The sequence below is a fragment of the Panthera leo genome, chromosome A1 (assembly GCF_018350215.1).
Source record: "Panthera leo isolate Ple1 chromosome A1, P.leo_Ple1_pat1.1, whole genome shotgun sequence".
In the NCBI taxonomy this organism is placed as follows: domain Eukaryota; kingdom Metazoa; phylum Chordata; class Mammalia; order Carnivora; family Felidae; genus Panthera; species Panthera leo.
In genome coordinates this window covers 66,944,436-66,968,403 of record NC_056679.1, presented here as the reverse complement: position 1 = coordinate 66,968,403, position 23,968 = coordinate 66,944,436, and the positions used below count along the sequence as shown (strand labels likewise).

The window sequence follows — 23,968 nt, the reverse complement described above, 5'->3', positions numbered from 1 at the left end:
CCGGGGTCCCTTTCACTTGTCTGCTTGCACCCTTTCTAACACTTCCCCCAGGCCATTTTATGCAGATGTACTCACTTTGTATGTAAGTGCTTTCAAATTTTCATGTAGTAGGACAGAGATAAGCAACACACAAAAGCCACATCCTGCCTGCAAAGGCACAGGGGCCACTGTGTTATTTCAACCTTATTTAAACAGATACTTATTTAACATACTTATTTAACAGATACTTATGTAACAGACCTTGGGTCTGTTTTGCTTTTTTAACATGCATCATTAGTTCCTTTAATCAGAACAACTTCATAATCCTCATCCTGAAGATGTGCCAAAAGGAGGGGCGCCTGGGTGGCTCAGTTGGCTAAGCATACGACTTCAGCTGAAGTCATGATCTCGCGGTTCATGAGTTTGAGCCCTGCCTCAGGTTCTGTGCTAACAGCGCAGAGCCTGCCTGGGATTCTCTCTCTCCCGCTCTCTCTCTACCTCTTCCCCACTTGTGCACACTGTCTCTCAAAATAAACTTAAAAAAAAAAAAGATGTGACAAAAGAAGAATTATTAAGTAACTTGCCGGAGGCCATTCGGCTAGGAAGTGACAAGAGCAGGCTTTCCCTGGGCTCCAAGCTCCGTGTCTGCCACATCTTCACTCCTGACGGAAGGGGGTGGACTTCTGCCAAGTGAGCCCCAAATTTAAATTAAGTTGGCACATCTGTGTTGCAAAAGCAGGTGCCACCCAGGCTCCAGGACCTTCCTCTGCGGGCTCCAAAGTCAGGCATGATCAGCATCTCTCACTCAGCTCGTGCTGATGCTCCGCTCCAGAACCTGCTTTCTACAGAGACACCCAAGCAGTTATTGAAGGTGGACATGCCAGGCAATGGGCAGGAGCCCTTCCTTGAGCGCTCACAGAGATCGCAGTAGTGACAGGCGTAAGAAACCACAAGTCAATGCTACGCAGACTGTAACCTGTCCATCAACCCACGCATCTTTCGAGAAACAGGCTCGGATTGCCCCCACACTGTTCACAAGATACCACTCCTTAATACCCCTTCTGTTTAATATATGAAGGAAAAAAGGAATGGGGGCAAAGACTGCAACGTCTGAATGATTAAGGATACGTTACAAATCCTTGATCCTTCGGTGCTAAATGCATGTTCTATAAATGTATCAGATATATACAAATCCTGTAAATAACCTGTTTATTTTCTTATAGAAAGCCACAACAGAAAATGATTAGTATATAACTGTGTAAGAACATTTACATCCATACAATCAGCAAATTCTCCAAATTCATGTTTTAAAAATAGTTTGAGTGTGAATTACAGGAGGGCCTTGCGGGGATCATCTGTGAACAGTTCACTTTTATAGTAAAGACAGCTCGCGGCGGTTTTCCTTTCAGACATAAGCATTTTTATCAAACTGTTTTGAAGGGTTTGTGGTTTTAAGATCTCCTCCTGCGCCAGGATATTTCGTCCGAGAAGACATGACAGATGTGGCCCCGTTGTATGCGTATCCCATTCTGCAAGGCAAAACACCGAGAGCCCGTTTTCTTACACGGAGGGTAGAAACCATTTCCCCCATTTCTGTCCCAGCCAAGTTTCAGAGCCTCCCTGACTACTTTTAGTTAGCACTCTCTCTTGTACCCCCAAACATTTCACTGCCATTTCTGACCAGTTAGCGGGACCACGGGAATCTCAGCAGAGGAAACTCATGGCTTGTTCATTTGTTGTTTCTCTTTTAAAACTCCTCTTCCTGGACCCTGGGGGACCCTAGTGACCTTCATCAGTAATGTCTGCCCATGTGAAAATGATGAGGTCAAGGTGAAGAATACACCACACCCTGTCATAAGACCCGTCTTTCTGCTTACAGAAATAGCTTTGGAATGTAAGAATGATGAGCTCTGTTTTTTAAACTAACTTTAACGAAGTATATATTTATTCCATTCAATATATTTATTATATTGAATATTATATTCACTATATATTCCTCACTTTTGCCAATTCTAGTTTTTTGAAGTTTCTTTTTAGTTGTGTTTTGTTTTTCGACGTGTCTAAGAATCGTGTGAGCGATCTAGAACCTGCCGCACGTGTAGTAACTTTAACAGGTCATTTTTATCTCTTTTTCATACCTGGGTGTTTTGTTGTTGTCAGATATTGAAAAGCAAAATATGACACCACCAATTATGCAGAGTGAGGCTCCCGCCCATCCAATAAACAGAGCAGCTCCTAATTCATACCTGTGAGGAAGCATTACACATGCATTACGGCTTACTTCTTTTGGGGAGTAAACAGTATTTAAGACCTAACAAGCCAACCTTTACTAATGCTCATCAGAAATTGCCACTGCAGCTTGCAGAGGAAATAAGAACACTTGTATCTGCATAACGCCTTAAACTCTATTCAAAGTGTTTTTCTGGCCATCACTTGATTGTATCTCCCCAATCTCCCGAAAGGAAGAGGAAGTGATCCCTGCAGGCGAGGCAGAGGCAAAGCCAACTGCAGAGCCCAGGCCTCCTGACTCAACCAGTATCTTTCCTCTGGGCTCTAAGGCTCACAGAGCTTTCCATCTATTTATTCTGTTGCACAGGGTAATTTATTATTTTTTTTTTAATGTTCATTTATTTTTGAGAGAGGGAGAGAGGCAGTGCAAGCAGAGGAGGGGCAGAGAGAGGGAAACAGAGGATCTGAAGTGGACCCTGTGCTGACAGCAGTGAGCCCAATGTGGGGCTCGAACCCACGAACCGCGAGATCATGACCTGAGCCAAAGTCGGACGTTTCACCGACTGATCTCCCCAGGCACCCCACACAGGGTAAATTATTCAGGTAGACTCTGGTTAGAAAATGGAAGGTTGCCTTTGCTTTCAGTTTAATTCCATTTCATAAACATCTATTTGCAAATCACGTACAAATACACGTTGAAGATCAGCAGAATGTGCCATCCCCAAAGAGGCCACTTGGGCATGGGGATTATCTTGAGTGGAAGGCAACTGAGAAGATACAAGAAAAGCTCTCTGCCCTTCCCCATTTGCCTAAAAGCAGGACATAAATTTGTAAAGATGTCCCCTGTGCCGCCTACCCCTCCTACCAAGAAGGACAGAAGTTAATCACCAGAGACAACAATACACTCTGATCAGCTCACAAACGGCACCAGGAGGCTCTCCATAACACTTTACTAACTAGCCCTGCCTTCCAGTACTTCCTCCATAGATCTGCCTTCCCACAATTTGCCGCCCTAGGAGCTCAGAAGCCCTGTCCCTTGTCTTGTCACCTGTGAGCGTATTGTTCTTTTGTTAAGATGCCATATAAGCCCAAGTTCTAACTGGCCCTTTGAGTTAGTCATCACTGGGTGCTCCCACGTGTATGCATGATGCTCAGGTTGACCAACTGTTTTTCTCCTGTTAAACCATCTTTTGTCAGTCTAATTTATAGGGTCTCAGCTGAGAACCTCGAAGAGTAGAGGGGGAAAGAGGTTAAATTTTTCCTCCTCTACAGAGCCCGTGAAAAGTCCGTGCTAGATAAGTGCTATCTTGCTTACCACCACAATCTAGTGGGAGACAAATACAAAATAACATCATTTAGTGATAGATTGCTAATAAACAATAAACACCTCCTATATGGCTGGTCACAGTACTCTGCTGATGCCTTGAGCAAATACAAAGATAGACAAGGCAGCTGCTGCCTAGGGGATGTCCCCACACAAAGGGGCAAATAATGCTACAGAGAACAAGAAAGGAAATCACTTACTGTGGAGGGCCAGAGGAAATCCTTTTAGGGGAGGAACACTCACCCAGAAAAACAAGTAAGGAATGAGAAAAGTATGCCAAAACGTTAGGGGCTGTGTGTTCTCATGCTTGCCTATGCTTTTTCTGAAGAATAGGGTTTTTTTCTTAATTAAAGAAGTGATCCTCAAGCTTTTTTGGCCCACAGACTTCCACTGCAAGGCAAAAACTGACGGATGCCATTCCCAGCCTAATGGTGGTTTTCAGGATAAAATGAAGCCCAAGTGGGAGGGGTCTCTTTTGGTCATGCAGAATCCACAGAAGAGCTGAGACAGAAAAGCAGGGGGCGAGGGCGAGAAGGGACAAGACAGGTCTGAGGTGGGCTCCCTCCCCAGCCTGCCCCCCAAAGGAGGTGCAGGGCCAGACTCAGGTCTCGAGGCCACACCATGCTGTTGACAGCATCTGGCATGCACCCACCACCTGTGCCTGTCCCGAGTTTTGCCTCGTCTGTTTCTACGTGCCATATCACTGACTGAACTCCCAGCCGGGCAGGACAGGATCTCTCCCATGATCTGAGTCACAGTAATGGTAATGGAAGAGTGACCTTGACTGCCAGCTTGGGGAAGCAGGAAGCGACCCTAACAGAAGATCAGGAAGGTATCGTCCACTCGCTCATTTTCAGATCTGGCTACAGAGGCAATTTCACAGCCTGTGTTCACAGTTGGGAAGAAGTGATGCACACAACACATGCTGCCCTGTGGTCCCTTCTTTTCTCACTGTCGTGTTGCCTTCTCTGGGAAACCCAGGTGACAGCTGAAGCGAGTACAACAACAGGGGGCAGCACATCATCCCGCACTAGAGCACTAATTATGCTCCCGTAAACAAGAATCTTCTCCAACCGCTCCCACTAGTGGCGATGGCAGAAACAGAAGACTGGGGTAAAGTGCAACAAAACACCTTCAGTGCACAAAAACACTGGACCGAAAGGACTCAAGGCTGAAGTGCACTGATGAAAAAGAGCTGGCCGGACCAAGAGTGCAAAGTTCACGGTTTTATAAAAGATGCCTACGTTAAACACCATGCAATCCACCTAAAAAGGATATCCTGGATTTCCACCACCAGCTCTTCTTTTATGATGTTTGAACACAATTATGCACATAAAACCAGCAGACTGCCTGCCAGGTCGTTAGATGTAGGTCATCCGACCTCTTCAAAACATCCGTGAGTCCTACAGCAAGCTGCTCTCAGATGCCCCCCGTCACGCTTTTGCTGCAGACGGCTAACAGTGAGCACACTGAACATTTCTACTTGGAGGACAGGACTGTGGGATTACGGTCTAATGGTACTTTCTGTTTTTCTCTATCGTGGGCCTCCCATTAGAGTTCAGGCTGTCTTCACTCCTAATAAAAGCGTGACTTAGTTATTACTCTTAGTGTACATACCCCGGAAGCAACAGTCTAAGGTTTTTCTTAAAAAATATTGAGCTTTCTAAAATCAGATTCCAGGGCCGGATACCATGGTCGATTAAAAATAAGTCTCTAATTATTAATAGTGGTCAATCAGGGGTGACAATCATAGAAATCATAAACTACAGCTTGGCACTGTGAATTCGCTCAAAGGAGCATGCAAACATGTACACAGTGTCGTCACAAATCAGAGGATAAATTACTCAGGCAGGAAAAATGTTGGGACTTGTGTCTTTATACTCATTTAAGCCATCCTGAACCTTCTGCAAGAATCATGAGTTTGTCTTATATTAAAAACAGGTTCAGGGCACCGGGGTGGCTCAGTCAGTTAAGTGTCTGACTTTGGCTCAGGTCATGATCTTGCAATACATGAGTTTGAGCCCCACATCAGGCTCTGTGCTGACAGCTAAGAGCCTGGGGCCTGCTTCGGATTCTGTGTTGCCCTCTCTCTCTGCCCCTCCCCTGTTCGTTCTCTCTCTCTCAAAAATAAACATTTTTAAAAAATTTTTAAAAATACTGGCTCGCTTATTCCTGACTTTTAATATATTTTCATGTTATTTAACTTTAAGTCAGTAAATTCAGACTCTATTCCAAGAAAAGTACCATTTCCATTTGAGTTCCTTGTGAGTTCTCTCAGAGACAAATAGTACTCAGAGCTGAAGTCTTTAAGAGACTCCACATCTACATCAGCAATTTCTAACAATTTGGTTTTGTGACTTGGTTCTTTCTCTTGCAGAGACTTTTTCTTCTTCATTCTGTGGAAAGACACGGATAGCAGACTTACTCAGCAAGGACTCAAATTCGCACCTATCAGTGTGCATGATCTGGCAAAAACTGGCTGGTATTATTGAAACACAGGATTGAGAGAGCACTATAATATCCACTCAAATCTGTTCCAGAGCATGTTTCCTTTGACACTGACTGGGAAGCTTAGTCTCTGCCTGGAAAATCTTTCTCCGTTTATTTGGTAATACTAAGAAGCTGACTTCAATGCCTCCGAAGATTACCAAATTTCAGATGCTCTGTTGCAGGGCTTTCTTTCATTAACAATATCCTCCTGGCCCCACACCAGCTTCCCCACTCAGAGCGTGCCCTCTTTATTGGACTGTTACGATCGCCAACATTTCTTCATTATTCTGAAAAGCTCTAAATCTGCTTAGCACCAGACAGATCCATGATTGTCAGGGGGAGGACAGAGCTCCATTTTATGGATCAAAATATTGTTTCTACAGTATCTCAAATAATCCTCTCAGTTGATAGGACTAATAAAAAGCTGCCTATATGACTTTAATTCACTTATGTAATTGAATGTAAGTTAGCAAGCAGGGGAAAACTTTACTTATATATAATCACTTAAAATTTCCCCCAAAAAAGAACCATAAAGAACTAAGGCATTAAAATGTCCTTTGAACTGGGACGCCTGGATGCCTCAGTCAGTTCAGTGTCCGACTTCAGCTCAGGTCATGATCTCAGGATTTGTGGGGTCAAGCCCTTGCACTGGGCTCTGTGCTGACAACTTAGAGCCTGGAGCCTGCTTCAGATTCTGAGTCTCCTTCTCTCTCTGCCTATCCCCCACTTGTGCTCTCTCTCTCTCTCTCAAAAATAGACATACATACATACATACATACATACATATATACAACCATACATAAATAAAACACCCTCTGAAGTATTGGGTGAAATTATTCTCACCCGCCTGGCTGTGCCTGGGGCCCTAGAGAGCTAGTACCACACTTGGAGGCCTTCATTCTAATCATCTCATACTTCAACTCATATTTCAGCCCTATAACCTTCATGGTAATCCGAGGGAATGGACTGAAGAACCCCTTTTATTTGCACCTCCTATTTTTTTGTCTTCCTTGCATCCAAACCCATTATGACTTATTTGCCATCTATGGGGAGCTCGTGTAGCCTACCCAGGTCACCACCACAGAAATAATGTGCCAGGAGGCATTGTGCTCATCATGTGTTTTGAGGTGTACAAGAGAAGGACAGCTCTGGTCTCAAGGATCTCAGAGTCTAGTGACAATAGTCAGATAGTAAGCAAGTAACACTAGCAAAGTACAATGAAATTTAACAACAGCATCAGAAGAGTATGTTTTTGCCAAGTAAACATTACCTGTTCTCCCAGATCCACCCAGACGTCATTCAGGTGAGTGTCTACAACTATAACCAGCATTACTGTCAGCTCACTGTACTAGGATTTTTGTGTGTGTGCTAAGAATTTTTTTTTTGCATAATTACATTCAATCTTCATTACAATCCTGAGAGATAGGTATTGCTACCTCATTTTACAAATGAGGAAGCTGAAGCTCAGGGAAATTAAATTACTTGCCACATACCTCAGCTAAGTAAATGGTAAAACCAGGATTTAAAACCCATAACTGTGATTCCAAAACTCAAGCTCTTAACCATCACTCTTTCTTCCCTTTACGTAGTATACCTTAGCTAAGTAAAAGATTTTATCAATATGAGAAAATACCATCAATGCAATATATTCTTATTTGTCATTTCAGAGAGATGGGCGTTTTCTCTCTCTGCGGCTCACTGCCTTCTCAGTGGCTCACAAGCTCCAGGGTATGGAATTTTTTCTGAATTCCCCTCAGGCTGTCTTTTCACCCAGCACAAAAAGAGGTGAGTGTAGTAATTAAAATCAGGGCATGTTGGACTGGAAAAAACAGAAAATGCAGTGCCTCCAAAAACAAAACAAAAAGTGTTTAGCGAGTGAAAAAAAATCTCCTTGTACGACCCCCAGAGGAGCGAAGTGACCTTGCTGTAAGTCGCAGAGCTAGGAGTCAGGTCTTTGGCATCTGGGATAGCGTTTTTTCAAACACATTGTCTTACTCCTCATTTTAACAAGAGTGGTAGCAGCCAAAATAAATATTCCAGTTAACTGAAAACTAACGATCGATCAATTGATCGATCATGTATCTCTATCGAGTTTAAAGTTTAGAAAGCATACCACGTATTACCAACATAAACATTTTAAAATTGAATTCCACTGGCATGCCATTGTTTTAAAGATTACTACCTAAAATAAACGTTCTTCAGCTCATAGGCTTATATAATCCAAGGTCTAGATAACTACATGAGTAGATTTTATATTAAATAAGTATTCTGCAGGTATTATCTACAAACACTCCTCCCCCCGCCCCCCCCCACCCTCTCCTGGGGGCCCAGTTACAAGGATGGGCTGCCACATGCCCACCCAGCCTGTGTACCTCCCCACCCTGCTCACAGTCTAGCTTTCCCTTACACAATCCCATTGGCTAATGGTTTCTCTCCCACTGCCCACAAGATGCCACAGGATTTCTCACCCGAAGCTTCCAGGAGACTTACAAAGTACTAACAGGTACCTCCCAAATGGCGGCTAACGTAGAATTTAAATAATAAGCATCCACTTCTACACGGAAACTTCATGCAGAATTCTCACATTTAGGAAACCCAAAATAAAGATTGATCTTTTTGGTGTCAGTTCTAAATTGCTTTCCTGTGGCTAGATTAAAACAGACATACATGCGTTTCTTTTCTATGTGCTGTGATTTATCAACAAAATTCTACAAACGTTATATATTAATAACATGCTGATGTGGTAAGTGCTCTAGCTACGTTATTTTCTTCCGTCCTCTTCACACTGAGAAGCAGGAGGGATTACCTCTCTTATCCAGACAGACAACTGCAGCTCTCCTAAGATCCCAGAGGAGCGAGGGCAGGGACAGGAGCTGAGCCGGGGTGTAACTCTGAAACCTGCCTCTTAGCCTATCTGCCGCCACCCCCCCTCCAACCATCTGCACGCACAGGAAGTATCTTTACAGAAGCCCTAATTCCTGCCAAGTATTCACGGAAATTTAAAAAAAAAAAATTCACAGTGTAACAATATAATATTAGCTAAGGTAAATTACAACTTAAAAGAAATATGTCCTGTCCCCCAAAATCACATAGGCCAATTCCAAAACAAATCTGTTGTTTAGCTCGATCTCCAGTCATATGGAGAATTGGGGGGTTTCCTGGGCCCTCTTTGGTTTTAAGTGAAAATGATGTGCCGAGTCCTTATACTCAAAGCAGGCAGCAGGCGTGATAACATGTTCGCACACACGCTGTGAAGTCTGAACAAGCAGACACTGCAGAGGGGGCTGTGCTTCAAGACAGGAAATTCCTGGAACGTCGAAGCTGCCTTGAGACCCCTGAGGGCATGGCCAGAGCTTAGAGTCCGTGCGTGCACAGGTGAGTGTGCGCATCTGCTTGTGTTAAGAGAAAAAACATACGGATGAATTTGCAGCAAAAGAGCCTGAGTCATTTAAAAGCAGATCCCGCATTTTATTCAGAATCCCCCACGGGCTACCTGAAAGTGTCTCAGAATCATACCAGGGACAGATGTATGCAGGATGGCTCTCTTGGGAAGGGTCTCAAGAATGTCTATGAATTTGACAGTTCCTGGGGGTTGCACGTCTCCAAATCAATGCTACGACTGAGGCGATTAGAAAAAAAGAAGAAATTACTCAAGCCTTGTTTCTTTTAAATGGTTTCTTTTAAATGGTCCCTTTCAAACCTGCCTTCTATTTGAGAGCCAAGCGTCTTAACAACAGTTATCACTTCTACCGGGCTTCCAACATTTCAATATTCATTACTCTATGGCTCACCTTAGTACACGACCTCAAGTAATGAACTGCGACATTGATGCACGCTGCTAAGGGCCAGTATCCTTAAAAATAACAGTGAACATTTACTGAGTGCCTACCGTGTGATGCATGCTTCTAAAGAGCTGAATATTTATATCCCTCCATAGCACAGAGGAGGGACGCAGGACACAGAAAAGACACGGACCTTCTTCAAGGTTATACAACAAATAAGCAGCAGAGCCGGGCTTTCCTCCCAGGCAGCCAGGAGGTGCTGGACCCAGGGCCTCGCTCTTTGACACTGTGTGTATGCTGCCTCCTGCCCTCATGTCCACATGACATGCCCGTAGGTCCCAGACATCCACAAACATGCTCAGTCTTCCCACTCCAAGAGAGATGCAGACAGACAGTCCTATAACACTGCTGACCGGCCTCCTTGCTGTAAATGTCATGGAGCAGGCACTAGGCACAAGAGACTCCAAAATCAGCAAGATGTGGTCTCTGCCCGCAGATGCTCCTGGTCTGGTTTGGGACAGGAACCAGTAAGTAAGTGCTAACTGCACGGCAGCATTATGACAGAAGCACCAGGTGGTGGAACAGGAGCATACGGGAGGGCACCTCACCCAGAACACAAGTCCTGCAGGATGGCTGGTGTCAGCCAGCATGTGAAAAGGAAAGGGAAAGGGGGCTTAGGGGTCCGAGTGGAGTCACCAGGAAGCATGGCAAACTGGCAGGAATTGTGACTCCATGTACTGGCCAGTAAAAACAAAACACAGTTGCCCAACACTTGATTCGCAAGCATATTTTTAAAGTCACGCTAGTGTTAACAAAAGCATCCGAGCCATTATGGTGATCTGAGCCACCACTGAACAGCGAAGGCACAGGGTAACGCTTCTTAATATTTAACAGCTGAATTGTTTTGTTCTTAATACATGGTACCTCCAAGGAAGCCCTTATCCAAGAATCTGTGAGCTGTTTACCAACATTAATTCATTCTCCAAATAACTCACGAGTGGAGTAAGCCTAAATAAACGAACATCCATAATTCATTACATTATAATAATGACAGAAGTCAGAAGCCAAATATGCTGGCAAGGTCATGTAGTGAGATTGATATTCCTTTGAACTTCACCCAGGAAAATGTGTAATCTAGAAAGGTACCTTCTAGAATGATCTACTTGAATGATCTACTGTTCATTTAACTGGACAGACAGCAAGCATGAGAACATTTATCAGAGAGTAGACAGCTGTTTATTTCTAACTACTAAATAGCCACAGAGGTGAACAGGTTTTCCCAAGTAAAGCTGAAATCCTAAAGTAGAAACTAAATATATGCCAAGAATGAGTGTTAGAGATAAATAAGTCCACGGTTTTAAACACTCTGAAAATAAAAAAGCCTGAAGGATAAGACCTGAATATGAGAATATCTGAGCCAAAATACTAATGATAAATTTCATATACTAAAAGAGAATAAATCTAAGATTATGACGTCCCATTTCTTCAATTAGGGCATTTGGTTTAATGCTCCAACATTGCACGAATTTGAAAAGAAGTTTCTTTGTGTCAATAAATTCTTACTTGGAACAGTTTATTTAAGAAAACAAATCAAGACCTTTAGGAAGTTAAGTCATTCGGACAACAAAGCAGTAGTGGAAATAATAACTGAATTAAATCTCAACTCCCTGGAGGGTGGGTCACAGGGTAGTGGATGCCTGGTACCATAAACTTGAGAATGGTAGACTTTTTTGGATTTGGTAGGTTTTATTTTAATAAAAAGGAGGAAGTTGGTTTGAAACAGCCAAAGGGAAGAGTTGGGAAATCTTTTTCAAGGCTTTGCAGCAGCCCATCCTGGAGTCATGAAACATAATCACAACTTGAATGAACGCAAGAGAAGCAAAACAAACGCAAAAAAAAAAAAAAAAAAAAAAAAAAAAAAAAAGGCGGGGGCCGGGTTGGGGGGCATGGCAGAATCGACCACAGTCAGATGTAACTCTTTAAACAACTGCAATTGTGGGGGCACCTGGGTGGCTCAGTCGGTTAAGTGTCCGACTTTGGCTCAGGTCATGATCTCATGGTTCATGAGTTTGAGTCCCGCCATGGGCTCTGCACTGGTAGCTTGGAGCCTGCTTCGGATTCTGTGTCTCCCTCTCTCTCTGCTCTTCCCCTTCTGGCACTCTGTCTCTCTCCCTCTCTCTCTCAAAAATACATAAACATTAAAAAAAAAAAAAAGAATTACATTTGTGTTGTGACTACAGCCTGGGAGAAAGAACTTCCCAGATATATGGAGGGAGAGGAAGGATTTCGGAAATACAGAGCCAGGAGCATAGAGCGTGATACTGTTTTTAGTGCTACAGCCTCTGATCTTTACTCCAGCTGCACTAGAAGCCACTCATCTTTTCTCACCAATAAAGTGCCTACTGAGTTCCTTGCACATAGTAGGAACCTAGCAGGAATTTTGTTTCTGTGTTTCTAACTTAGGCAACCAAGGTAGGTCTTACATAGGAATGTCCTGGAAATCCACAGAAAAGATTCAATTAATATAGCACAGAATCTTTTTATTTTTTTGAGGGGGGGCACAAGTGAGTAAAGGGGAGAGAGAGAGAGAGAGAAGCAGGGTCACCCAAAGCGGGGCTCATGTTTTACCCGAAGTAGGGCTCGAGCTCACCCGATATGGGACTAGAACTCATGAACCGTGAGATCGTGACCTGAGCCAAAGTCAGATGCTTCATGACTGAGCCACCCAGGTGCCCTAATATAGCACAGAACCTTAAGAAAAACAAAACAAACATCAAAAAAACTAGATTCTGAGCCCAGACTGTCTTCCAGTGCATTTCAGGGCTCGGGTATGGGATAGCTAGGATTTGCTCACCAGAAATTTAAAGTAGAGCACACCACAAGCAGCTGTCTTCACTGCCTTCCTAAAGGCCAAGCACACATGTGACTGTGGACAGGGAGAGATGTCACTTGGTGGTAGCTAGTTTTAGGAAGCGTAGTGTGTGATACGGATGGGAGAGAGGAGTGAGTGTCCTTCCTTCTCTCCTCAGTGGGCTGACACCACAGGAAGCTTTTCCCCTAACTCTGAAAGGACTACCTCTGCAGATAAGACTCACTTGCCAGGCACTGTGCTTGGCTAATAAGACAGCGATGAAAGGGGCACTTTCTAATCTCAAAGAATTTACTCTCACGCAAGTGAATGAAGACACCAAAGAAAGTCAGAACCTTCCTGCTGTAGTACCTTCCAAATCTCAACCCACCTAGGGCTGTCCTGCCTTTAGCCCTGATTCTCCAAAGCATTCCTCAGTTCATGCACAAACTAAGTCAAAGACCAATGGCTGAATTTTTAGCAAATGCTAGCTGAGGCAACACTAGCCCCTAGAATATGCCAAATCAAAATCTCACTTTAGGGCGCCTGGGTGGCTTAGTCGGTTAAGTGTCCAACTTCGGCTCAGGTCATGATTTTGTGGTTTTTGAGTTCAAGCTCCACTCAGAGCCTGGAGTCTGCTTCAGATTCTGTGTCACCCTCTCTTTCTGCCCCTCCCCCACTCACAGTCTGTCTCTTTTTGTCTCTCAAAAATAAACATTAAAAAAAAATATCAAAATCTCACTTTAAAAATTCTAAGACCTATGAAATTAGTTTATTTTGTGTAGGTAGCCAATTTTTAACTTATTAATCTTTCAAATTTTTATTTCTCTGTCCTCTACTAGAAATGTTGATAAAAGGATGGGGCACCTGATAAAAGGATGGTGCTCAGTCGATTAAGCAACCAATTCTTGATTTTGGCTCGGGTCACGATCTCACAGTCATGAGATCAAGCACCACATTGGGTTCTATTGACACAGAGCCTGTCGTGGGGCCTGAACCCCAAAACATGAGATCACGACCTGAGACAAAAATCAAGTGGAACACTTAACCGACTGAGCACCCAGGTGTTATATTTTTAAGTCACTTCAGAAAAGGCTAATAAAAATATCTATAAAGATAAGCTACAATTAAAAATCAATCTTAACAGCTAATACAATACAGTAATCAATTTCCTCTTTTCTAATCAGTTCTGAGCATCTATATACACTCTCTTAATTTCCACATTAAGTCTATGAGAAAATTCTATTCTTAGCCTGATTTCAGGATGAGAATACGGAAACAGGAGGCAGAAGTTGAGAAGAGAGTGAGTGCCGACAGGACATGAGGGGGGGATGAGGAAAACCCTCCGAGTCCATATTTACTGAACTGAGTTTAACCAAAACCTGAAAGAAAATCAGAAATCCCAATGGCACCAAACTGAGTTAGGCGACTGAGCATACAGCAAACACAGAAGAAAAGTCACACAAAGGACAGACGCAAATTACTGGGCATATATGAATTAGCCTTGCTTGACCTTTTGAGGAATGATAAAAATGATTTTTAAGATTCTGCCAAAGACATCCTTAATAATTGTCAGGAAAATAAAGACAGCAATGTGGAAAAGATAATCCAGAAAAGGCAGCAATGTGTTTAATAAAATAAACCAGTTTTGTTGTAGATTTAGGATACCAAAGCCTGAAATAAAAATGTATCATTTAATGAAAATTATTAGTTCGTTTAAATATCATTAACGTGTTTCTTTTTTTTTTAATTTTTTTAAAATTTTTATTTATTTTTGAGAGAGAGAGAGAAAGTGGGAGGGAGGGAGGGAGGGATGGAGGGAGGGAGGGAGGGAGGGAGAGACAGCGTGAGCAGGGGAGGGGCAGAGAGAGAGAGGGAGACACAGAATGTGAAGCAGCCCCAGGCTCCGATGCAGGGCTTGAACTCACAGTGAGATGATGACCTGAGCCAAAGTTGGAGGCTTAAGAATTTAAAAATCAGAACGCATTTTTCCAACATAAGCAGGTGAGTAAAAATTACACTGGTGTCTCAAACACCCATTTTTGTTTCCCATTTAACAAAAGTTAAAATAGTTTTTGAAAACATGCAAAAAATATATATAGCATACTGTCACCAAAAATCATGAAACGGAGTATTATAAATCATGGGTCTTAGAGCAAGCATTCCTGGTCTGACTCATAGTCTAATCAGACAGTACCTAGTTGAGTTTAGGTTCCATTGCACACATTAATTGACCTCTTTCCTCATTTGAAAAAAAAAAAAAAAAAAAAAAGGTTGTACCAAGAGAACCTACTTTATAAGGCTGTTCCAAGAATAAAACAAAATAATAAAACAGAATAATATTTGCAATGCTCTGCTTGGTACATGGGAGGGGCCCAACATGTGTTAGCTGCTATTTTCATTATATAAACATTTATTATTTATAAATAAAAGACACCAAAGACAGAACTAAAAAACCAATTCCCTGAAGAAACTTAAATCCACCAGAAAAAAGTAATGCACACCTGACCAGCTATTTTAGCAACTGTTTTTTAAAATCCTGTCACATTTTATCTGAAGACTGAAAGAGAAGCACCAGACTGGTTGTTAACTATACACGTACATACTGATGTGGCTTTCTACAGAGGTATGTGGGTATATTTTCATGGAAGACAAAATATTGCATATATCATTATTTCTAATTTGGTATCCCTGGGGTTTTCCCAAGGCAAAGAAATAAGCCTAGGGAAACTATAAAAAGCAATTGCCCATAGTTAAAAAAAACAACCATCAACAACAAACTGATCTGTAAATGCCAAAGCAACTGCCTGCAACCCAGACCGGTCACACATGGGTGGTGTCTGTACCACTCCGAGGGCATTTTTTAAAAACCCTGCAGGGGTGCCTGGGTGGCTCAGTCGGTTAAGCATCTGACTTCGGCTCAGGTCATGATCTCACGGTCCGTGGGTTCGAGCCCTGCGTCGGGCTCTGTGCTGACAGCTCAGAGCCTGGAGCCTGTTTCAGATTCTGTGTCTCCCTCTTTCTCTGACCCTCCCCTGTTCATGCTCTGTCTCTCTCTGTCTCAAAAATAAATAAATGTTAAAAAGAAATAAAATAAATAAATTTAAATAAATAAATAAAATAAAAACCCTGCATAATGTAGTTTCTTTATAAAGCTTTATTAAGTGGAGCTTGTTAAGGAGTTAATTTAAAAGGCTAATTAAAAATGGAAACATGAGGGGCGCCTGGGTGGCCCAGTCAGTTAAGCATCTGGCTCTTGATTTCAGCTCAGGTCATGATCTCCTGGTTTGTGAGATCGAACCCCGCGTCAGCAAAGAGCCTGCTTGAGATACTCTCTCCCTCCCTCTCTTTGCCTCCCCCACTTGTTCTCTCTCTCTCTCTCTCTCTCTCTCTCTCTCAAAATTGATGAATAAATATTTTTTAAACATGAAAAGATGATACTTCATTTAAATGTCATTTACAGATTGCTAATCTTCAGGAGCATGTTCCATGTCAGTGTTTGAAACCATGATGGAAACCGGCTCAGACACCAGCACCCGGCAAATGTCAATCTGGGTGGACAACAACCGAAGCAAGCTGTCAGTTTTTTGTTGTCTCACATCATCATCCTTTCCTCCCCACCTTACGTCTCTCTTCCACTTGTCCTCTACTTCACCCCAATTTAATGACGTACAGTGGATGAAGTCCAGAATTTCAAATGCTACGCCTTGAGCTTTTTAGACAAGACACTATGTGACACCAATGCAGTAATTAAATGCATCTTTTGCCAACGTAGCACATGAAATGTTTACTCTTGAAATGATGTCATCAAATAGTATTTATCAGTGTCTCACTTTCACGAGCCATGTAAGGAATTTATGTATCTTAATTTAGAAGAGTCACTCGCATACATTTCCTAGAAGCTAGAAACATACAGACCAAGAAGAGGACTTACTTCTGCTCAACATAGAGAGGATCAAAGAATTCCGTTGTGATTTTGTTTGCGTAGAGGGAACAACCGGTCATTGAGCACAACCCTGCAAAGTATCAGAAGGAAAGTACCACGGTTAGTGTCATTTCAATAACATCGTGAAGTGCCTTGTTTGGGAGAAAGTTACTATTTACCTGACAGTATGAATACAATTCCAGCCAAACAAGCAATTTTAGCTTTAGCTTTATCTGAGCCTCCGACTTTGGTACACTTCATTCCAAACAGGGCAAATATGGAACCAAAAAAGCCCAGACTGACAGCGGCAATCATAAGTCCTCTACATGCCTGGATATAACCTGCAATTAGAGGTCATCTGTGTTAGCATAAAACACGTGGCTTTCCAGGGAGACATCCTCCTCATTTTGTACCATCCTTCTGAATGAGGGTTCCGTTCTCCAAAAAAAAATACCCATAGTGGTTAAAACACATAGTAAGAGAAGCCAGAAGGGAAAGCAAGTTAATCTATATGGAGTGCCTGTTCTATGTCACCCACTTTTAGGATTGCCCTATGCATAATCCTCAGGATAGATTCCTTGAGTGTTATTATTCCCACGTTCACGGAGGAGGACACTGAGGCACCAAAGGTTATATAGGCTATGTCAGAGATGAATTAGTAAGAGGCTGAAACGGATTCCATCCGCTTCTGACTATAAAATCCATGCGACGCTACCCCTCTCTGTAAGAAATACCATCCACCACCATCTCAACCCTCCTCCTCCTTTGTACATTGGACCTTTTATTCATTTTTTACTAATGTTTATTTATTTTTGAGAGAGAGAGAGAGCGAGCGAGCAGGGGAGGGGCAGAGAAGAGGGAGACTCAGAATCCAAAGTAAGCTCCAGGCTCTGAGCTGTCCGCACAGAGCCCCAAACACACGGCTGTAACTCATGAACCATGAGATCGTGACCTGAGTCAAAGTCAGACGCTTAACTGACTGAGCCACTCAGGCGTCCCACATTCGACCTTTTAAATAGATGCTTTAATGGTTTTGACATTATAAAATTTATAATTGGGCAGCAAGGTGTTTCTGATATCAGTGAAAGCTTACAAATGAGACCAACTAGAATATCATCAGGAACCAATGATGAGTTTAAATCAAGAAGTATTTTAATGACATTATTACTTTCAGGGCACATGGAATAAAACTAGGTTTCAAAAAGCAGTGGTTGTTTACTAAAAGAATATTTCATAATTATGAAATTCACTGGGTGCATATAAGTGGATGCTTTCTAAGCACCCTAAAACCTTGTTCTATTGGGTTGTCTGATCATCTTTTGGTACCACCCATTTTTTTTTTAATTAAAAAAAATGTTTTTAATGTTTATTTATTTTTGAGAGACAGAGAGAGAGAGAGCAGGGAAGGGGCAGAGAGAGGGAGACACAGAATCCAAAGCAGGCTCCAGGCTCTGAGCTGTCAGCACAGAGCCCAACGTGGGGCTCAAACTCACCAACCATGAGATCATGACCTGAGTCGAAGTCAGACACTTAACCAACTGAGCCGCCCAGGTGCCCCACCACCGATTTTCTTAATCACCTATTCTTATTTGCACAGCCAGGGTGGGGTAAAATTCAATGTGGCTTTTGTCCAGACACTAACAAATTCTAAATCAATAGAATTTAAACCAATACACTTTTAGCACAGAAGGTCATTTTCCTTTCAGCGGGAAACAGTGCCATGTATCAATCTGGAGTAGCAATGGCAGATCCTAGGTATAAGCAGATGTTCGTGGAGCCAATGAACAGGCATGTACATCAAGTTCACATGTGGGATTATTTTTTTAATTTGAAAAAACACCTCATAAAGACAGCAAGTCACTCATTCTTAGTGTTCAGGTAAAACCCACAATAAATAATAATTCTAAGACTACAGTAATTGTAAATTCAAGAAATAATCCTGGCAGGGGGCCTCCAACCCACATTCCTTTGGGAAAGAATGAAATTTTAAAGTGTTAATACTATTCCTAGGGTCCATTTTAAAGAGTACAAAGAAGATACTCTGTTTAATTGCAACAAAGTTCGGCCTCCACCAATGCAGACTGCAAAGACAACGAACTTCTATTTTATAGCGTGAACAGCCTCCAGGAATAATTCCACTGGAGGTGAGGCTGTCAAAAACAGCAAAACAAGTTTATTTTTAGCCCAACAAGATAATGGAGGCTAATTTCAGTAGCAATAATCATACTGTAGGGCTATCTGGGTCTCTGCTGACCCGGGTTTTTTAAAAATTTCAACTCTCAGTCCCCTCTCCAGAAGCCAGGGAGCAGACAGAAGCACAGAGGGGAAGGCTGCTGGTTCCCTATAAGATTAAAGACCATCTACCAAGACAACCACTACTGGGACAGTGTGGTTTCATTTCTTCCTGAGACTTATAGTAATCTATGGTTTTGAGGTATGTTAGTGGATTCTCACTGCAATCACTACACAAAACAGCATGTGTGTAGACATAGCCTCTGTGATGCATGTTTTAAAAAATTAGCCTAGACAAGTTTATCATTTACTCGAGTCATCGTATAGTCTTTATGAACAGGAAATGCAGGAGCCTGGCAAATGGTTAAGGCCTACACTCTGATCATTTAGAACTCAAATGTGTTTTCCCAGATGAAAACAGTGGTATGAACCTCAGGCCGGTGCATGCAATCCTTAATATGACTTAATATGAAAATAACAGTAGTCTTTAAACTTTATTCAACCATGACTCATAGTATTTTTTTTCTGAGGTTCTCACTCTGTTCTCCTGTCTCAGCCCCCGTGCCTGCAGCAGGACTGGTCTCTTGGCATGAATATGAGAGGAGAAATACTGTTTCTGATGTGGTCGGGTCCTTCCCCGCGTGCCAACCAGAACCCTGACTTGGAGGGAAAGGCACCTCTCTCCAGCCTGGAACGGTAGCAGTAACTTGCTAACTACGCTAACATGGCTAACTATGCTAACTTACTGCATGCACAATCATTGGTTAGATTTTCTGAAACAGGGAACAAAGAGCAGACACTGGGTTTCCTGGGGATAAACCGCACCCCCTCCACTGCCAGCTCTAAACGGAATCCAGGTGTTGGTAAGCCTGGTTGTGTAAATTAGGGGCCACCAGTCCTTAAAACATCCACAGACTCAGGCCTTAGGTGACTTCCAACAAACTCAGAGTTTATCTTTTGCAAGGCAGACCTCTACAACCTTGCTTTTAACAGTTCCGGAGGGCAAAACTTCTAAGTAACACCAGCAAGTGGAGTGGTAGTAAAAACCTAGTCAAGGAGGCCATTATTTTTGACAGGTTGAATTTACTGACACCTTTAATAGCTAATTAACACATTAAAGTGCTGAGGCATGAACATATTTACTCAGAAGTTCTCTGAAGTATAATTTATAGTTAACTCTCTTGGAAGAAACGGCAAACATTTCCACGAACAAAAATAGATGGCATATACTAAAAACAACCTGGCTGAAAATGATTCTCAGCTGAAGTTCAAGTGGTGCTTTGAAAGGAATATGAGCTGGCGATAAACAGAAATCACTAGCTCGTTCAACCGTGAAAGTTCCAATTAGTAAAATACAGTGACTTTACAATAACGAATTCTGTTGGAGGAAACCTTCAAGGCATCCCTTAAAAATTAAGCGTTTTCCAAATGATGTGTACCTCATTTTCCATTTCAAACTAGCAAAAATGAAAATATCCACTTGGTGGAGACAATTCCCTAGTAGCACATGTGCCTGTTGCTGGATAGAAGGGAGAGAAAAGAATGGCCTTTTCCTACGCTAGTAGCTTTGTGTACTTTTTGCAAATCCTCTGAAAGAAGGGTGGGATCGGAGGAAGGCACGAACTATGAATCTCAGCTCTGGTTCTTCTATTTACCTGCTGTGTGTCCTTGATTACATTACCTTATCTCTCTGAGGCTCAGTTTTCTCATCTGTAAAACAGGGATAAGACCACTTACTTCACAGGATGAATAATATGAACAGAGTGCCTGGTGATTTGTAAGAATCTCATCAAAGCTTCCCTTCCATCATACTAAGATTAATTCTAAGCAGAACTTGGAGTTGGGATCTTGACATAAAATCAAATCTACACATTTAGCTTTTCTCGGCCTCATTTTCCTTGTAGGGAAAACTGGGGTTGCAATGATACCCCCCTGAGGATGAGGAATCAGAGCTTTGACCTCGTACAGAAAATTCAGAATAATGTCTCCATCATCTGCGCCCAAGAGGCTCCTTCTCCCACCTCAGGCTAGATGAGAGAGAGCCGTGGGCCTTCTCCCTCCTTTCTGCATTCTCTTTTGAACTTAGAGCTTCTTCCTGGCTTAAGGGGAGGATTGGCTTGCTCAGGCCTGTGGTCACCACAGCCTACAGTAATGTAGCCTTCTCTTGCCACTTCAGAGCAGCATCAGGAAGTCCAATGTGCAGTGTGATGTCGGCGGGACCTGCCTCAGAACCAGCACCCAGCAGATGTGGCTGCTCCAGGGACGCAGCAGACAGCTTACAAGCCGAGAGGCCTGCTCTGGAAAGGTCACCTTGTAGGAGGAGAAATCAACTCTCTAGGTGAAAACGTAGCGGTGTGATTAAATCCCTCAATATGTTATTCTGGGAGACACAGAAGAGTAAGATTTATCACTTTCGGATAGGCAATGCCTTCTTAAGCCACAGAAAGCAGAGGCGGCAGGAAGAAACTGATAAATCTGATCACAGTACACATTTCAAAGTTTTGTGTAAGAAAAGACATCGTAAGTTTAAAAGACAAGCAATGGGCCAAGACTGCAACATAAATAAAAAATCAAGGAGGATTGACACCCAGAATTTTAAAAAACAAATCATTTACATCAAGGGGAAAAAACAGACTGGGCATAAGATATGAATAGGCAATGCATGAAAGAGAAAAAAAAGGTCAGTAAATACAGGATAAGATGGTAAAAATCATTGGTAAAAACCAGGGAAACACCAATAAAAATGATAGCATGATAATATGTCACCCACAATACTGGATGAAAAACTCTGTGGTGAGAATGTGGACAAATAGGCATTCTCGCTCATTGGTGGTGGAATGTAATTTGGAGGTATAAACCGAACATTAAAATGAATAATCTGACAGGTACCATTTCTCAGTATCTACTTCACAGAAATATACACGTGCACAGAGAGACAAATATGAAGATTTTCAGTATAGCACTGACAACAGTGAAAAGCTGGAAAGTGTCCATTCCCCAACAGTGAGAAAGCAGCTAAATACAGCAGCCTGTCCAGATGTATGAATACCATGCACTTGTTAGAGTTACTTCTCTATGTACTGACTTGGACAAATACGTTAATTAATTTTAGAACATTGTACAACAAGGGGGAGTATGAAGACATTTGTGTTTTGGGTTTTTTTTAAGTCATTTTCTAGACACACGAGCACCCACGAGAGGCCATTTTGCAACCAGGGTTGTGTATAAATGTCACTCCTTTCTCTTCTCCCTCCTCAACTCCCTCCACAGCCTCATAACCGAGGGCTCTGCCCTCCTTCCTCCTCACAACCCCACCCGCCCCCAAGTCCCCATGCCAACTCCACTCCCACATCAGAGACACAATGTGAAAACTTCTCTATTCTGCACCCAACGCTCTTCATGGAGCATTTACTTCTCACTCCCCTCTCTCCTCCCCCAACTGTCCTACAGAAGGAAGCAGGCATATCTGGTGAGCTAGCCCAGGTAACAATACGGTTACCTTACAGTACAGCAGTTACAGTAAGAGGGCACTTTGGACCGTAACCATCAATCCCAAATTCTCAACGTAAACCACAGAAACAAGAGCCTGCCTGTTCAAAGCATCTACCTGAATGTGTGCTCTACAGAGCACAGGAAACTCAACAGTAATTCTAGGGGATCAACAGTGACCCAGATACTTATTTTACACAAGAGGACGAAGACCTGAGTGTCATCCATTCAAAATCAGGCACATATTCCCGGGATATGGGGGGTTCCATCAAATACCACCACGCTGAGCAACAACAGTTTGCTTTTCGTGGCAAGCACCATCTTAGGGGAATTAATTCTTGTCTTTTATTGAATCAGCTATGCAAATAAAAACCTGCAGTGGAATAATTTTTTTTAAGTTAAAAAAAAAAAAGAAACACCTCAAATCTAGAGATAATGCAAATGACTATCCTTAACTTTCTGCTGGGCTCTATCTAGTCCTGTGCTATAAAATCCTGGAAGAAACCAGCCTAGAACTTGAGCAATCATTGCACCTGCGTTGACATCTACCGTTCTCTTGAAACTAAAACAGAGCCAGTTTTCTAGAACATCCGCTTGTTGCTCTAATTCAATACAGTATAGAGCCCAACTAGCAAGAACAATGTAGAAAACAACCTACAAAAGAACAGCAGGTGAGTGACCTGGAGAGCTGACGCGGGACGCATGGACACAGAACTTGGCAGTCTCTGGCACAAGATTCCTGCTAGCCAGGATTCTCTACCCACTGCGGCACAGACAAGGGTTATTTATTTTCCTAAAACTTGGAGGAAGCATTAAAGCCCAGGCAGACACGTTTGTTGAAGCGTGGGGTTGTTTTTTCTAGGGGGAGGGGGCTTGGAGTGACACTCCCTGCAACATGTTACTTTTTCTCTTGCCTACTTTTAAAAGAACTAACAAAACGGTTAATGGGAGCTCAGGACAAGCAGAATTAGCTTTGACAAGTCGATACCATTTTAATCAGGATCCAGCTCTTTCGGGGAGTGCTGGGTGAAGGAGCCAAGCGTCACTCCGTATCCTAACAGTCCCCGAGAGATGGGGGTCCCACAACCGTGTCCTCGACTCTCAGGACTGAAAAGGTGCTTCCCTCAACCCCCCAACGCCTGAGTCGCCCACCCCACCCCAGTCCCAGGGCGCCGGGCTCGGACAGGCGCCCCGCGGGACACGCGTCCCAGGACGGCACCGACGGGCACGGGGGCTCTCCGCGGCTCCCTCAGGCTCTGGGGGGGGCGGGGGGAAGGCGAGGCTCGGCCACGGAGGGGTCCGGCCCGGGCCAAGAGGGCGCCAGGCTGCCTGGCCGGACAGGAGCGAGGGCAGGGGACGGGGGCCCGAGGGGATGCAGACCGTCCAGCGCCAGCATAGAGGGGAAGTCCTTGCAGTTGGAGACGCCCGTGGAGTCGGTCACGCACGTCTTCCACAGGTTGGCCCAATAGGTGGCGGTGGTGATGACCGTGCCGTCGATGGTGGACACCTTCCAGTAGTCGGTGGGCAGCGTGGAGGACACCAGCACCCAGCCCGAGATGGAAACCATAAAGGCGATGATCTCCGAGGCCGTGCTCGCCATGCTGCCCGCTGCAGCCGCGCTAGCGCTCGCGCTGGCGCTCCCACTGGGCGCCGCGACCCCCGCGCGTTCG

The 23,968-nt window shown here is 43.3% G+C and overlaps 1 protein-coding gene across 2 annotated transcripts; it reads right to left on the bottom strand.

The window, feature by feature from the left end:
- Positions 1-1,171: 1,171 nt before the first annotated feature.
- Positions 1,172-23,968, bottom strand: LOC122214295 (claudin-10). 2 transcript variants are annotated; one of them, XM_042929231.1, is made up of 5 exons: positions 23,679-23,968; positions 16,757-16,918; positions 16,587-16,668; positions 2,118-2,225; positions 1,172-1,508 (listed from the first exon to the last, which is right to left on the bottom strand). In XM_042929231.1, exons 1-5 carry the CDS (start codon positions 23,896-23,898, stop codon positions 1,385-1,387), a joined length of 696 nt encoding a protein of 231 aa, XP_042785165.1. In that variant the 5' UTR covers positions 23,899-23,968; the 3' UTR covers positions 1,172-1,384. The 2 variants fall into 2 exon arrangements, with proteins under 2 accessions (XP_042785165.1, XP_042785174.1); XM_042929240.1 differs by lacking the exon at positions 2,118-2,225.